The sequence below is a fragment of the Mastacembelus armatus genome, chromosome 5 (genome assembly GCF_900324485.2).
Source record: "Mastacembelus armatus chromosome 5, fMasArm1.2, whole genome shotgun sequence".
Classification (NCBI taxonomy): domain Eukaryota; kingdom Metazoa; phylum Chordata; class Actinopteri; order Synbranchiformes; family Mastacembelidae; genus Mastacembelus; species Mastacembelus armatus.
In genome coordinates, this window is record NC_046637.1 from 11,042,909 (window position 1) to 11,058,089 (window position 15,181).

Sequence of the window (15,181 nt, forward strand, 5' to 3'; positions counted from 1 at the left end):
TGGAATTTTTGGCTTGAAAATTATTTAAATTATTCAATAATAAAAATGGTTGTCAATAGGTTTTCTATAAATTACTCGTCAGTAATTAATGATATAAACAGTATCGTTTTAATTTGAATATATGACTAGAGGATATTTTGATATTTTCTTACAGCAAAAGACCTTGTTGTATAGTAGGAATCTGGATCAGACTGGATTTCTGGTAATAAACTATAGGATTTTCTGTTATCTGCAGACAGATAGCCGCCAGTGACAGGAAACACAGTGGGAGAGGATGACAGCAGCCTATACATGACAATTTACAGCCTTCTAACAAAGCTTATTATGCCCCTGCTTCCTGTTCAAAGAGAATGGCATTAAAGTTGATGAAGATGGGGAGGAGATTTATTCTGCTGGGCGTTAGTCTGTCAGACTTGAAAGTGTAGTTGGGTCTCGAGTCCTGTCATTGTTTATGAAATGCCAGTGTTCAATTTGACCTTAGCAGTTTGCAGATTTTAGTTGTTTGTTTGCTACCATATGCTGTTTCTTACTGCTTTCAACTATGATTTTGATTGTCTTCCCTTAAGCCGCTGTGCTTAATGTCACAGCTCTTGCTTTCATGCTTTAAATGCTGAGCATAGTTTTGATGGATTGCAATTACCTGCAAGAACCACCTGTGTAAGTCATCCCGCTGGCCAAGCCTTGCTCACAGCTCCGGGTGCAGCCCGTAGTGTCCTGCCATTTCCTTTCAAAACAGGAGGATGTGATGCAAGGATGTGAGCGCTGTGGTCAGGTCCCTGGTGTGCTCACCTTGCAGAGCAGCGCTGTGAGAGATGGCTCCCTGACAATGGGCTCCCTGGCAAACTTTAGTTTTTGCACCGGAGAAAATAGGCTATTTAATGTCAGTTTATAGGCTGTAGAAGGGTTAGATAGTGCAGAGATGCCCTGACTGTGAAAATGTGCTGTTTGAATAATTGTTTAAAAGTCTGGGCTGTGGTGGAGGTCTCCATGCCAACCACTGCACAATGGGCATGATGTAGATAATGGTGCCTCCAAGGCCTGTGAGGGTATTTTAAGACCTTATTATGTGCTGACATGATATCATTGCGTTGTTAATGTTTTATTACAAAACCTTCATGTACCTTTTGCTCCTCTTTTTTGATGAGAAAGATCTTTTCATGAATGTCAGAAACTCATTTTTGCGTCGCTACACTAGAGCTGTTGCACTATATAGCAGGGCAAGTAAGACTTTATAAGAGTTATTTTTCAGTTGAGTATGAGCTAATTTTTATTTTATACTCAGCAGTTTTTTACAAATTCTCTCAAGATGAATCCTCTGGAAACCAGCAGCTGTACCAGCCCTACTTTTCACTTTTTTTACTACCCCTCCACATTCTCATCCTGCTTTTTTTTTTCCTCAGCAGTGAGGGAAAATGAAGCCCTTGAGTTTGCTAGAATCTGTTTCTCAGCAGCGGCACAAGCTTTAAGATGGATCGAGGGGATTTGCATGGGGTGGGGTGGAGAGAGTAAGAGATGCGAGGGAGAACAGGAGAGCATCAGAGGGAGAGAGGCAGAGATATGTTACTGGTAAGGCACAGCAAATGAGGGCTGTAGAGAGAGGAGGAGGGAGAGGGAGGGGAAAAAAACGGGGCATACTGGCTCAGATCAGAAAACAGTCCCGTCCTGTGCCCAGAGGACAGACGCTGCTGTCTATTCACACCCGGGGAGAGGGAAGGAGAAAGGATTGACTTTTACCTGCCACAGACGCCGCACTGCCCCCCTTGCCCTCCCCTCTTCTTTGCTCTTCCTTTCAACCCACCCTGACTGGAGCCGCAGAGGACTGTCAGCCTGTACAAACGAAGCACAAGATCTGTGCTAGCAGAGCAAGTGTGCCTACAGCTCTGCTACCTGCTTTACCATCCTGTATTACTGTCTCTCTCACATGCACACCAAAATGCTCTCACAGGCACACATTCAGAGAACTTTCTTGCACGCACATGCACTTACATCCTGACAAGCAGGCAGGCAGTCAGCTGCACACCCTCCCATTATCTGTGTGGTGAGCAGTGCTCCTCACATTGATGTGAACAGTGAGGGGCTGTATTTCGCTCCTCCTCAGCAGCAGCAACAGCAGCAGCAATAGCAGCAGCAGGACGGGTTCAGAGGAGAGCAGTTATCAGAGATCACACACCAGCTTCTATAACTGAAGGCAAGTCACACTCTCTTCTTTGTCCTCCTTCTTCTTTCTCACTCTTCTCCTCTCTCTTCTTTTCCCCTGCCTTAACGTGTCGCAGTGTTGCTGACCTCCTCTTGTTCCACTCCCCTCTCTTTCTGTTCAGCGTGTGCCAGTGGGACAACCATGGAGGACACCCTCACCTGCAGCCATGCCACCTTCTCCCAGGTATTTGGACGCCAGGGACAGCTCATGCAAGCCAGTGAGTAACCACAATTACACCACCTGCTTTCTGATAAATCAGTAACCAGCTGCATGTTTCCCATGTCAGCGTAACTGAAGGATCTCCTCCCTCAGCATTTCTCCCCGATCCCCTCCTGAATCTTGTTGCTATTTTAATAGACCTGATGTTACGAAGTGAAACAGATCTCTCTTAAAGATACAACAAAAGTATCATAGGTAAGATAATCATGGGCTGTTGCTGTGACAAAGCATGGAGTTTTGGGGGAAACAAGAAAAACTGTATTATTTTTATTCACTAAGTGAAGGATCTCGGGGTTTATGTAAAGAGCACAGAAATAACCATCTTAAGGTTTTCGCTTTTCATCATTTATAGATTGTGTGATTGTGGTTGATGTTTCTGTCAGTGCTGCAAGTTTCTGAGGAGCAGGTTGGAGGCATCAGCTTGTGTACTAAAGAGAGATGAAAAAACATTTTTTCACACAGCATTCTGAATGAACTTGGGGCTGTGGCAAAAAGGATCTTCACAGGGATTTGAATTCATAAAGGAAAATCAGAAGTAGGGTCTTTTGTGGACGTGTCATTTATTAGGAAGGAACCTTTCCATACTGTATGTTTTTGTCATCTAATTGAATTCTAAAGTAGCCGATCTAGATATTTTTTTACTGTCAGGTGTAACACCAATAACAGATTCTAGCTGATATATATTTATAATGCTGGTGCACAGCATCAAGGAGGTTGAGTCTGACAGGCTGAGACACTATCAGAGATGCTCTCAGAGCTCAGACTGATAACTGAATTATTGAAATCTGAATCTATCAAGATTTTCAGGGCTGCAGAAATATTGTACACAACCTTAGAGCACTGCAAATGGAGCATACACCAGTGATATCTCATTATGTAACATACATGGTCAGATTTCATATTTCTCTCCAGAGAAAGAAAAAAGGGGGAGACTGACTTGCCTCCAGAATGAAAGTGTCAGCTGCATCCTCCCTCATCTGGACTGGTATCTCTCCTCATGGATTTGCGCTGCTACAATATAGTCAGTGCCTTTGATGCCTCCACTCAGCCATAAATGCAAAGTGATTCTTCACACTGTTATGATGGATAATGAGGAGAGCCCAGAGCAGATATCAAAATAAAGCAGCCTTTAGAGTTGCATCCCATACACTGACTTTGCTGCATCAGTTTTATGTTCCTGTGTTTCCCTTCATTGCCACCTCGAGAGAGACGTGCCTGAGTGGAGTTTTTAGGCAAGTGCCATTAACAACAAGCCCAGCCAAGACTGCACTTTGTGTGGTTAATAATGGGAACGCATGAATAATTTTCCCAGTCTGTGGAAAATTCATGCTTCTCAATACATGTTTCATAATAAGCTCTGTTTGGAGGATTCCACCTGTTGGGATTTATTTTGTCTGTTTGATTCATGGAGTTAATTGAGGATATAAATATAAAAATACAGCATTCTGGATTGTTGTTGTTTTTGCTGTTGCTCTTCATCCCCTCACTGAACAAGAGCACCCTTTTATAAGTAATGCACTTTGTTTGAATGTGTCTATGGGCATAGCACTGCGTTGATAAGAATATATTACTATTAAAGGGTTGCAGGGCCCTGATTACTATTCTGCTTCAGACCGAGAAATGCTAGAAGGATCTTTACCAAATGAGTGTTTTTGGAAAGATTCTGGTCTGACTTGTGTTTTGCTGGTTTCATGTTTTTGTTGTGAGCAAAAAGGCTTATGTGCAAATAATGTTGAGAAAACACAGGATAACTCAAGGATATATGCAAACTATATTGCAAGTACTGACATGTACGTTGAGGTTTTCACATTAATTCACATTAATCTTTGTTGATGAATTTTTCACAGTGCAGAATGTGCGGCTAAGGCACTTTATCTGGTGGGCAGAGCAGTATAAAGGAACTGTGAAAGAAGAAGAGGGTGTGGCAGTGCTGAGGAGTCATATCACAGTGCATCGATGTTTACCACATCGATGCACTAACCTACAAAATAAAAGCATGAAAGTTTTGGAATAATTAGATTATAGTAGGTATTTAAAAAGCAGCTGTGAAACACTGTGTAGTCTTCATCAGTGGCTTTTTTCCTTATGACACTTTACTTGCCGTTTACTAAAAAACAGTCATGACAGGTTGCAAACGTGTGAACTTGGCACAGGCCAAGCAGAATTTACTTCCTAAGTTTTTTTTATTTTGATATTTTTTTAGAGACCTATTAAGGTAAAAATGTCTAGTATTACACAGCAAGGAAAGAGCAATAAAACACAAAAAATAATTTGTTGAATCAAATTTTTTTATCCTATAATTCTTTCTCATGACCCTGTCAATTGTATCAAACCTCAGGTTGGCTACAGCGTACAGTGTATGGTATGTAATGGTGTAGAAGTACATTCAAGCCAGCTATATTTAATCTACGAGATACACAAATATACAGATGAAGCCCTGCACAGCCTTACTGATTCTTCTGTTCTTCTTAATTCATGTGACTAAGTCATTTGTAAAACTGCAGCATCTGTTTACATTCAGCTCACTGTGTCTGTTTTATCACAGAAAGCCCCATGAAAGTGTGGTGTGATACACTATCTGCCTCATGCAAATTCTGTTTGATTGGGTCACGGTGAATGAGTTAGTTGTCAGAGTGGATGCACAAGCAAAAGGAAATCTAACAAATATGCAAATCACAGTTCCAGTTAGTTCGCTTTTTGTTTTTTGATGCATTGAGTTTAAATAGGGTTCTATGCTTCGTGACTTTGAATATTTTTTTAACAGCTAAAAGGAAAAGAGATAAAACCCCCTCCTTCCTGCATGCAGAGTATAAAGTACTGTCTAATAGTTACATTGACAACATATATTAAGCAAAACTGTGGCAAACATTTTTCCATTGGTGCATCTTGACTACAACTATAAATTTACCCTGAGCAAACGGCAAGTGCTGTTTCTGAGAAGCGCATGCATTATTCACCACATCTTGACTCTTTTGTGTTGCCTCATCATTGCTGGATTTCTCTTCTTTATCTTTGTTTTTAATTTTACCAACATTTTGTCCTTCTTTTTGCCCTCAAACTGCTGGCGGCAACAGACAGTTCACAAGGGTTCAGAGCTGCATGAAAAAAAAAAAAAAAAAAATCTCACCTGCACTATTACTGCGTTTGCACAAATCTTTGCAAGCGCAGCCTCCGTTCCTTCTTTCCCAAATGGCCGTAGAGCAGTTTTAGTCACCTTTCTGCTTCACTGGACCACAGTGATGTGAGGATAGGCACAGTATAAAGTTGTCTGCAGTATAGTCCACAGAGGAAGTCCATAGTGGCCCGTTTGTCTGAATATTTTTATTTTCTGTCTTTTGTAGAACCAGCCTCATGTCTCAGGGAGGTCAATGTGCTGGCTTATGGCCAATGTTCTCATCCCTATTAGAGTCCTGGGCTGCTGGCCATACAACCTAATAGCAATATAATTCAGAGAGAGAAAGGCAAATTTAAGTGCTTCTTTAATTGAGTCATTTTCAATGCAGGTGAACACTGAAATATATCCTCTAATTTTTGACAGATATAAATTTTCCATCTCTTCTTCATGGTAAAGACCCAATCAAATTAATTAAAATCTACAAATCTGTTGTTATGGCTGAATTGGCCTAATATGTCCCTCACACTGGTTTATATTATCTTCCTTACATTATTGATCCTAGTCCCTGGGTACCCCCAGTATCACCGAAAATCACTCCAGTGGAGTTGATAGAGGCTTAATTTAGGTCTCCCTCCCTCTTCTAATACCTATATTGGATTTGAGCACTGTGATGCAGTCAGTACACCCTGATTCCCAGCGACATCCTCAGGTCACTCAGAGCAGCTGTGTAATTCTACATAAGCTGCTGTTCCTAACTGGGGGTTTTATAACACGAAACATCCCCACATGGTGAGGATTGACCAATTAGGTCATTAGGTTATGAAGCTGTAGCTTTTAGTGTTTTTGAATACATACAAATAATATAAAAACAGACAAAAGATGTCACAGGATAGTTCAAGAAACTAGCTGTATATAGTGGTTCTATCCTATAACTATATGGAGAACCTGTACTAATTAAAAAAAAAATACAGATGCACAAAATTAACACAACACTGCTGCACATTTGACAAAGATCTTGGGTCAAGAAACAAGATTAAGAGTCTAAAGGTCTGCTAGCACCTTTGTAATGCTGTAACTAGACACAACATGGTGTTGAGTTAAATATTAACCTCAGTATGTGACAGTGTAATGACTTTAGCAGGTATTATTTTGCCATGTTCATAATCTTAGTTTAATGTGTTAGCATTTAACATCTGCTAATAAAAAAACACAAAGTAGAGTTTATGGCTGATGTGTAATGAGTTTTGCAAGTATTTGGTCATAAACCAAACTATTTGACAACGTACCTGGAGATGAAACAAATTGTATTTTTTCTGGGTTTTTTTTGTGCCCTTGGTAATGCGGCATAGAACCTTAGGGGGAGAGAGGAGAGCAAAGTTATTATAATTCGTCTTGTGAGGGACATGAATGTGTTTACCAAATTTTATGATAATCTATCTAGACTCACTCAAATCCATAAATATGAACCTCATGGTGATCATAGAAGAAAATGTCAGGGGATCAGCGAAGTTATTGGGATTCATCATCTGTACAAATGTGTCTGCTTTTTTTTTTATATCTAAATCATTTTGTAGATGTTAGGATAATTCAGTAGATGTGGAAGTGAAAATGTTCTGTTTGTGCTTGTTAATGGGTTATCTGACAAAGACTCATTAGATTTTCTAAAATAAACATATTGACCATCTCTTTTCAATTTTAACTATAGTGAACTCTTAATAATATGTAAATTGGACTTTCCATGTCTATGCCAAGAACTCTTAGCGAGTTTGTGCTCTTCAGTCCAGGCTTTTGAAATAGTGATGTCAGGGGTGTGCTGCCAAAATCAGCAGTCTCATGTAATCCGACAGATAAAAGACTATCAACAAAGAACAACCAGGACAGCAAAGGCACAAGGTGCCCCGCATGAACTCATCAGCCACCTAGGTGTGGTCACGCAACCTGCATGGAGAACAGAATATTACACTGACAGTTTATTTATATGTGTGCAACACCCATACATCATCGTCTATGAGCTTTAAATTTTTTACATACTCAAGACCAAGTAAAGGACAACATCAAGCTGTTACAGGGAGTGAGGAAAAGGATTAAATATTACGGATTAAGTATTCCATATCTATGCACCATAATACTGCAGGGAGTTTGTGGAAAGTTAGGGATCTACTAAAAAGGATAGATCATATACTTTTTATTTCAGAGTCTTACTAAAAGGTGCATTTAGAAGCTGTTCTGGGACTTTATGTGTGCAATTTTCCTCTGGAGGTGGAACTTGACCAGGTTATTGGAAATTATTTTGTCAACTTCTGCTTCCAAGGTGAAGAATGAAAGCTCAGTCTCTACATACTAAATATGACTTCTGTTGTATATGGTTTATATTTTGGAAGTGGGGGCACAGCACAGTGCTTCATTTTGCAAAACTAATTTCAACCCGATGGTTGCTGCATCTCTCCCTGTAGTTCAGAGGGGAATTTGTTGCTTCAGCACACCACTGAACTCAGTGGATTTTAATGTAACTCCAGGATTTATTGAAGATGAAGTGTCGTTGTGTTGTTTCAAAAGACTCTAGTAATTTCTCGCACTTTCAACTGTGCTTCCTTCTACTCTTTCCCTTAACCTTCTTTTTCTTTCTCACTTCTTTACACACACACACACACACACACACACACACACACACCCTCACACACACACACAGAGTCAGAGTCATAAAAAAATGTGGTTACTGCAAAATTTTAAGTGGATGCACATAAGCTGAATACTGTGCGCTCAGCAAGCACATCTCCCGGATTTAATAGTCACTCATCTCCAGCACTTTAAAACTGTTAAATTCATCACTGCTCAATCTACTGTGTACACAATAAGCTGCCAGGAGAGTGTTTAAGGTATGAACAGCAAATTTGACACTGGGGCTAATCCTGCTCATCTCTATGTGATTATGTTTGTGCTTCTGGGGGTTTTGTGTAATAGTATAAATGTGTGTTGTGTATCCAGCAAGTGTAATGTAAGTTTCCTTTGAGTTCCCAGCAGGAATAAAACACACATTCTTATCTTAATCAGGTGCTGGACCGAAAAACAAAACTCACAAAAAAAATGCCCCGTTGAAAAATACTCTTAATAAATTCATACATCCTGCAGAGAAGCTCCCAGCGTGCCATGCTTTCTGCGTCATTGAACACACTGCTGAGTGTCTGCTGACTCTGCATATCTACCTCATCGTGCCCAGTATTGCTGTCCTCCTTTTCTCTCTCTGTCCTCCATAAACCTGTTAGTTACACTGTTCATCCACAGTCTGCAGACACATGCTGAGCTGCTTTTCAAAACATCAATGTTCATCGCACAACACACGACAGAGCAGACTGGGAGACAGAGGGAGGAGATGAGGGACGCTGGGACAAGAGAACAGTCAACACCTATAGCACAATACAGAAACTGAAAACTTAGAGACAGCTTACATTTCTAAAAAAAAAAAAAAAAAAATTTCAGCGTGTAATCTGCAAAACTGACAACTTACTGCAGTTAACATAAAATATGTGAGCAGTAAAATGTTTGCGCCATGTTATACAGCTCAGTATGACTGTAAATACTCTCCTATTCCATCAGACATCCTACTTTCTCATCAGTCAGTGCACTATAGAACTGTGATGCAGAAAGCAGTCCTAAGGAGAATCTGGCATGCTTTGAGTCTGTAGAAATTTGCATCGAGAGATAGGGCAGGCACTCCTGTGGTGATGAAACCCAGCCTATTCTCTCAGGCGCTTCTCTTTAACATGCAAGGCATGCTGTGAATGGATGGGAATTACAGAGCACAGTGTATGTACGTCAGTGTTACAATGAGAGAGAGCGAGTCTGGGCTGGATGTCACCTCCAGTGTATAGAAACACAGTACGGAAGCATTTTTTTGTTTCAGCAGGAACAGATGTTTCTAATGAAATGTCTGTTTAAATGTATAGATGATGCATATCTGTGTTTCTAAAAAGTTATCTCCCTAAATTGTAAAACTGTACATAAAGTTCAGCCATATTTTGCTTTTAGTGTAAAAGCTAATGACTACAGCTCTCTTTGAAACTATGCGCTGTAAATCACATAAGCTTGAAAAATGAGATGCTTGACTGTACATGTGCATTGGTACCAATTTATCTCACTAAGGAAAGAATATGTTTGATGCCAAGAGTTCTTAAGATTTCTACAGAGAATGGATGTAACAAAGAGACCGGGTTTAATTCATGTCACCAGATCACAAAACTATTGACTAAACCGGAGGTCATGATAAGAACCTTATCTTTAACAAAGATGAGAGTGTCTTTATGTCTGTATGTGTTAACCAAGCAGCCAAGCACCACAGTGATATCAGGCTCATTGCTTGCTTTGTAACTATGCCCGTTGGTAATATGACTTAATAGAGCTACTGGTTTGTCAGATTACATTACATCAGCTGCTACTTATGTTGAAAGATTTTTCAAACTCACAAGAGCCGACGTCAAACCCTTAATGCTCTTAGAAAGGTCTGTGGTGAATTCTACATAAATCTGCTGTGAATCTGCTTCTTTCAACCTGTTGAATTCCTGTTGCTTCCTTCTAAGACTGAAACAGAGCAGCTACAGTACAGCAACAAATAATCACCGGTGCGAATGACAAAATTGTCTGTTTTTATCTGTTGGTACGCATTATAACTGTGATGTACTTCATTCTTTGAAAACAGTGTTTAGACTCCTCTGAGGACAATCCCTGTGTAGCGAACATTAAAATGTTCATAATGTCAGGTGCGCTACACTTGAACAACTTGTTTTCTAAACCCATAAAGTTATAGCATGGGCATGGAATCAAATTGCCAAAAACTCCTCACACACTATATGTCTTCAGCTTTTTTGTTTGTTCCCTCATTGCAGAACTTTTTGGGACATCAATCATGTTCGAACCCCTCTACAGGATACGCAGAATAGATAGATGGATGGATATAAGACAAGGAGCAACTTTCACATTTGGGAAACTGGTACAATCAGATTTGTAACCCAGCAGCCACGAGTTAAAACTAACTGGCCCTTATACACCAAAAAAGTGTAAAACGGGCAGAAAAATAAACGTACGTCAGTTTTCTCTACTGATTTAGTTAATGCAGATCAATTTAGAAATCTAAGACCAGAGACCTTGAACTAAGACTTTAAATCAGACTCAAATGCTTCGTCCTGTTTCCCAACTGCATCAGACCAGCAATTATGTCAACGCGTTTCTGCATCACAACTCTGATGTCAGCTCGGTTGGAGCTGTCCTCCAAAGGCGCGTACTTGGAGAGACATGCTCAGCATCATTAAGCAGCGCTCAGCTCTCTGCTCTCCAGGCTCACGAGTAGCAGCCATGTGAATATGGAGAGTGAGCACAGTTTGAGTGTTTGATGTGAGAAGGGAGTGAAAAAGCCCACAGAATATGCCAGCAACAGTTTTCTCAACACAGGAATGTCTAACTTGGTTGAGCTGATGCGCCTTTGAACTCTTAGAGTTGTTTACCTGCACAGAGACGTGTTAATGAATGATAGTGGTAATACCTGCAGTCTGAACTCAGGGTAGCTTAGGTTATCTATACTATTAAAAACCTGCTCTGAAATTGAATTTTGGGCATCAAAGTGGCCGATAATGATAATGTATTCAGAATCCATCCCTCTATATTACAGCGAATTTTAGCTATTTAATTCCCATCTATCTCACTTCAGTTTTGTCAGATGTGTGCTGCCTGCCATTGCACTCTGGCACAAAGAAACTCTGCGGCTCTGACCCACTTTCATTCGCCCTGGATGACAGGTACAAACACTCAATCGCAAACAGTCCTAATTGGCTGCAGCCTTGTCACCAGTTCCGCCTGTGCCCGGGCTCTCAAAAGGCACTCCAGCATGCAGCCTCTGGATTTTGAAATGTCGTGTTTGAGCTCACAGAGGTCTGCTCTAACAAAACGTGTTTATTCTGACTCTGTGAAAAGACGAGAGGATCCCTGTTCCCCCACCTTATCTCAGGATATGCAGAGAGGCGTCTTCTTTTCTGTCTGCCAGTTGTACCTTCAAAGTTTCTCCTTAAGCTTATTTTCATTGGAGCTGCTGTTGAAAACAGCTATTAGTGATGCACTTTGCTTTTCCGGCTCCATTTTGTGCTTTTTCTTGGTTAAGTAGCCAAATGGAGGCAGTATGTTGAGATATTTGCAGTACAGCAATAACTTAATAGCAGTCATTTTTTCAGGTGGAGAAATGTGTTGTATAATTAGTAGTATGACTTTCTCCAACAATGCACTTGCAGAGTGATGTATTTTAACAGAAGGCTTTTGTCTTTCTTTGCATCTGGTTCTGTCACTAGTGTTATTTTTCTCCGTCTCCACAGGTCGTTGTGGCAGGTTCACGCCTGTTCTTATTAAACCAGTTTTCGGGGAAACATTTAAATTCTAACTGATCGAGTTGATGCGACAGATTGCAATAAAATGTGTTCACCAATAAAATAAATTAAAACTCACTGACTCCTAGAGTGCACCGAACAACAACAAATGATTAATATGTAGGAGGACCAGAGGCTGGATTTTTCACTTGAACTTATATACGGCTGTTAAAAGATTTCACTGCTTTCTGTGCTCCCTGTGCCTTTATTTATAATTGAATTATCCTGAGAGTTACTGTGCACACTAATTTAACATTCATCATTGAACCAGTCCACGTCACCTGGTCCTTGACCTTTTGTACAAGCAGACAGTTACCTCTTGACATCACACACACCATTACACCATTACATTACATGATATCTGCGGGAGCTACCTCTTATCTCGAAATTACCTGTGTGTGAACCTGTGTGTGTTTGTCTTGGTTGAGAGGAAGCATTTTAGTGAGAATCACATTCCTCCAAGTGGTTTCATCAAGTGTTGAAGAGGAGGCCTCAGGCAAATTATTAAAGGGCCATTGGAGGCTTTTATGTTCTGTCGACAGTGCAACACTCCCACCGGGATCTGTTTTTCTAAAGTCTTTGACTCAAAGGAAAAAACGAGAAACCTGGCTTGCCCGCTGTTGATCTCTTGTACAGGTATATTTCACTAGGTGGCACAATGATCAAAGTTATGCAAAATCAGTGGGTATGTTACTCAGGCGTTCCCCAGACTCTTAAGTACCTTATTTTAATTATATATCAATAACAGGACTCAGAGAGATCAGAGATTACCTTTAGCTTGTTATTCTTTGGAGATAATTACATTTTTATTCTAAATGGTGCTACTTGTAGAGTGGTTATGTAGATAAAAAGTTAATATGAATGGCTATTCATTGGCTATAATTGATTATTTGGCACAGTTAGACTTTTAAGTGTGTGTGTGCGCGCGCGTGTGTGTGTGTGTGTGTGTGTGTTTTAATTTCTCTGAGGTAATGTCATGGCTTTACTGTGTGAAGGCAGTAGGAGATATTTTCAGTGGTCAGACACATGTATGCACAAATGTCTTTGCCACCGCTTCACTTCCTAGAAAATGCAGCTGTTCAGGTCACTCTCAGTGATACGTTTTCATTTCATGTGGTTGCACCATGTTTCAAATCTACCAGGTGGTGGCAATGTTGCTGTGGGCAAAATGAAATCCCTCCTGCAGTTTCTGCTTCCACACTGGAGCTAGAAGTCTCTATAGGCTGTAATGCAGAGCCAGTTATCACAGTGAGATGCTGCTCGCTCCATTCCAAAGTGTCTAAAAGGGTTTTACTTTAGCAGAATATTTATGATTTTATTTGAAAAGGTTAAAGGGAAACACTTTATTTTTGTATAGTAGAAACTGCAAAAAATTCATGTGGTAGATTCTTGATGGTTAAATCTTCAGGATTATTTGAGAAGTGTTTGATCTGTTAGCCAGTAGCTGCTGTTTTCAGATATGCACAATGCATCGTAATCTACATTAAACTAAATTAGATAATACTTTATTGAGCCCATGGGAGGGAAACTGAGGTGTTAGTAAGCAAAAGTAGAAATGTAAAAATGGTAAAGATTAAGAGTATGGAAAAACACAACATAATAATAGCACTAGGGTGTCATGTAGGGGGTGGGAGGTGTTGCTCATGATGCTCATCACAGTTTGATCCTGGTTTTCTTATCCCCAACCTCTGCCACTGGGTTGAGATTGCACAGAGGTAGCCTTTATCAGTTTATTTAGTTTCTTTCTGTTCTGCTGCTGCATTGGTATATGCTGTAATACAAAAACTAATAATTACATAATCTAATGATTCATGGGAGACACAGTTTGTGCTGCATATGTGGATAGCCCTCTGTGCACGCTTACATACTTTTTATCTGGAGCTTTTATAAAAGGTTTGAAGTAAACTGCTAGTTTCAAAATAGGTGACACTCTTTTACACATGTAGGTGTGTTTGCTTGTATGATGACCTCTGTGATCTGGAGGAAGTGTTCAGTATATCCAGCGTAATGTCATCAGGGTTATATTAGCTTGACTCTAAGGCTATGATGTTTTTTTTAGTAGGTAGTAGTAGAAGGTATTGTTAAAAACTATAGTTTTAACAATGTTAAATAGTTTTAACAGAAATGATTTTTTGATTTATGTCTCAACCTCAAGCCCATTCAACACCTTTGGGATGAAATGAAATGAGCCAGCTCCTATCGCCTAATATCAGTACCCCACCTCACTAATGCTCCTATTACTGAATGGGAACATATCCTTGCAGCCAGGTTCCAAAATCTTATGAAAAGCCAAGAATGCTACAGCAGCACATTAACAACATATCCAAAAATCACATATGGGTGTAATTTGGAGTGTCTACATACTTTTGGCCTGATATAACAACATTTTAAAAATTTTAAAAAGATTTATCATCTGTCATCTTTTTGTTTTAATATCCAATGAGCTACTGCCAGCAAGCTTAAGAAACTACATTTTGCACAATGTGAGCTCCCAGAAGTCATTTTCATTTTTCATTTACATTCTTTTTTAAAGAGACTCTGCTGGGAGAGCCAAAAACATTGTGAAGATGTTTTCTTTCAGGCTGCCCTCAAGGTCTTCACTGTCTTAACTTCCACTTTTTTACACCAACTGAATATCAGATTAGAAAATTAAGAACCAGTTTGAGGGGAAATCAGTTTATTTCATTGGCAGCTGTAACCTATAAAGAACTAAATTCACACATTACTCAAAACACCCCAGTCAGACAATTTCATGGCCTGAAACTGTTTTGCAAACATTTTCAGAGATTAATAACACATGGCTTCAAGTTTGAATTGCAGTGTTTTTATTTTTAATTCAATTTGATTTACCATCCTCAGGAGAACATAGTGAGGGCGCATGTACTATATATATATTAAAATATATGAAAAATAAATGAAAATCCACAGTGTCTGTGGTAACCACAATATGAAAACATCATATTGTAGTTTAATTTTTTTCATGGTATTTTCTAACATCTATCCATGGAAAACATAAAAATCAAGAAATCGTCATTATTTTTTTATTTAATGTTCACTGTCACTGACACATAATGTGGGAAAAACATCATGCAACATATTTTTTAGGTTTTTTATTATTTAGAAAGCACTTATGTCATATGGACTGACAACTAAGCTCATGTTTACAATATATTCAGACAGAGGATTTTGATTATATAATTCTTCTATACAACATCTGGATGTGGGTATCATAGTGTAGGCTATGTA

General features: G+C 39.5%; 1 protein-coding gene across 3 annotated transcripts in view; it reads left to right on the forward strand.

Annotated features, from left to right (window-relative positions):
• The first annotated feature begins 1,693 nt into the window (after positions 1–1,693).
• Positions 1,694–15,181, forward strand: part of kaznb (kazrin, periplakin interacting protein b) — an 89,812-nt gene continuing 76,324 nt past the window's right edge. For 2 of the 3 annotated variants that reach the window (XM_026306179.2, XM_026306180.2), the window contains exons 1-2: positions 1,694–2,188; positions 2,319–2,414. In XM_026306179.2, coding sequence (XP_026161964.1) covers positions 2,339–2,414 — 76 coding nt within the window. In that variant the 5' untranslated portion in view covers positions 1,694–2,188; positions 2,319–2,338. The remainder of the gene's footprint in view (positions 2,189–2,318; positions 2,415–15,181) is intronic. The other variant, XM_026306178.1, reaches the window with a different exon arrangement.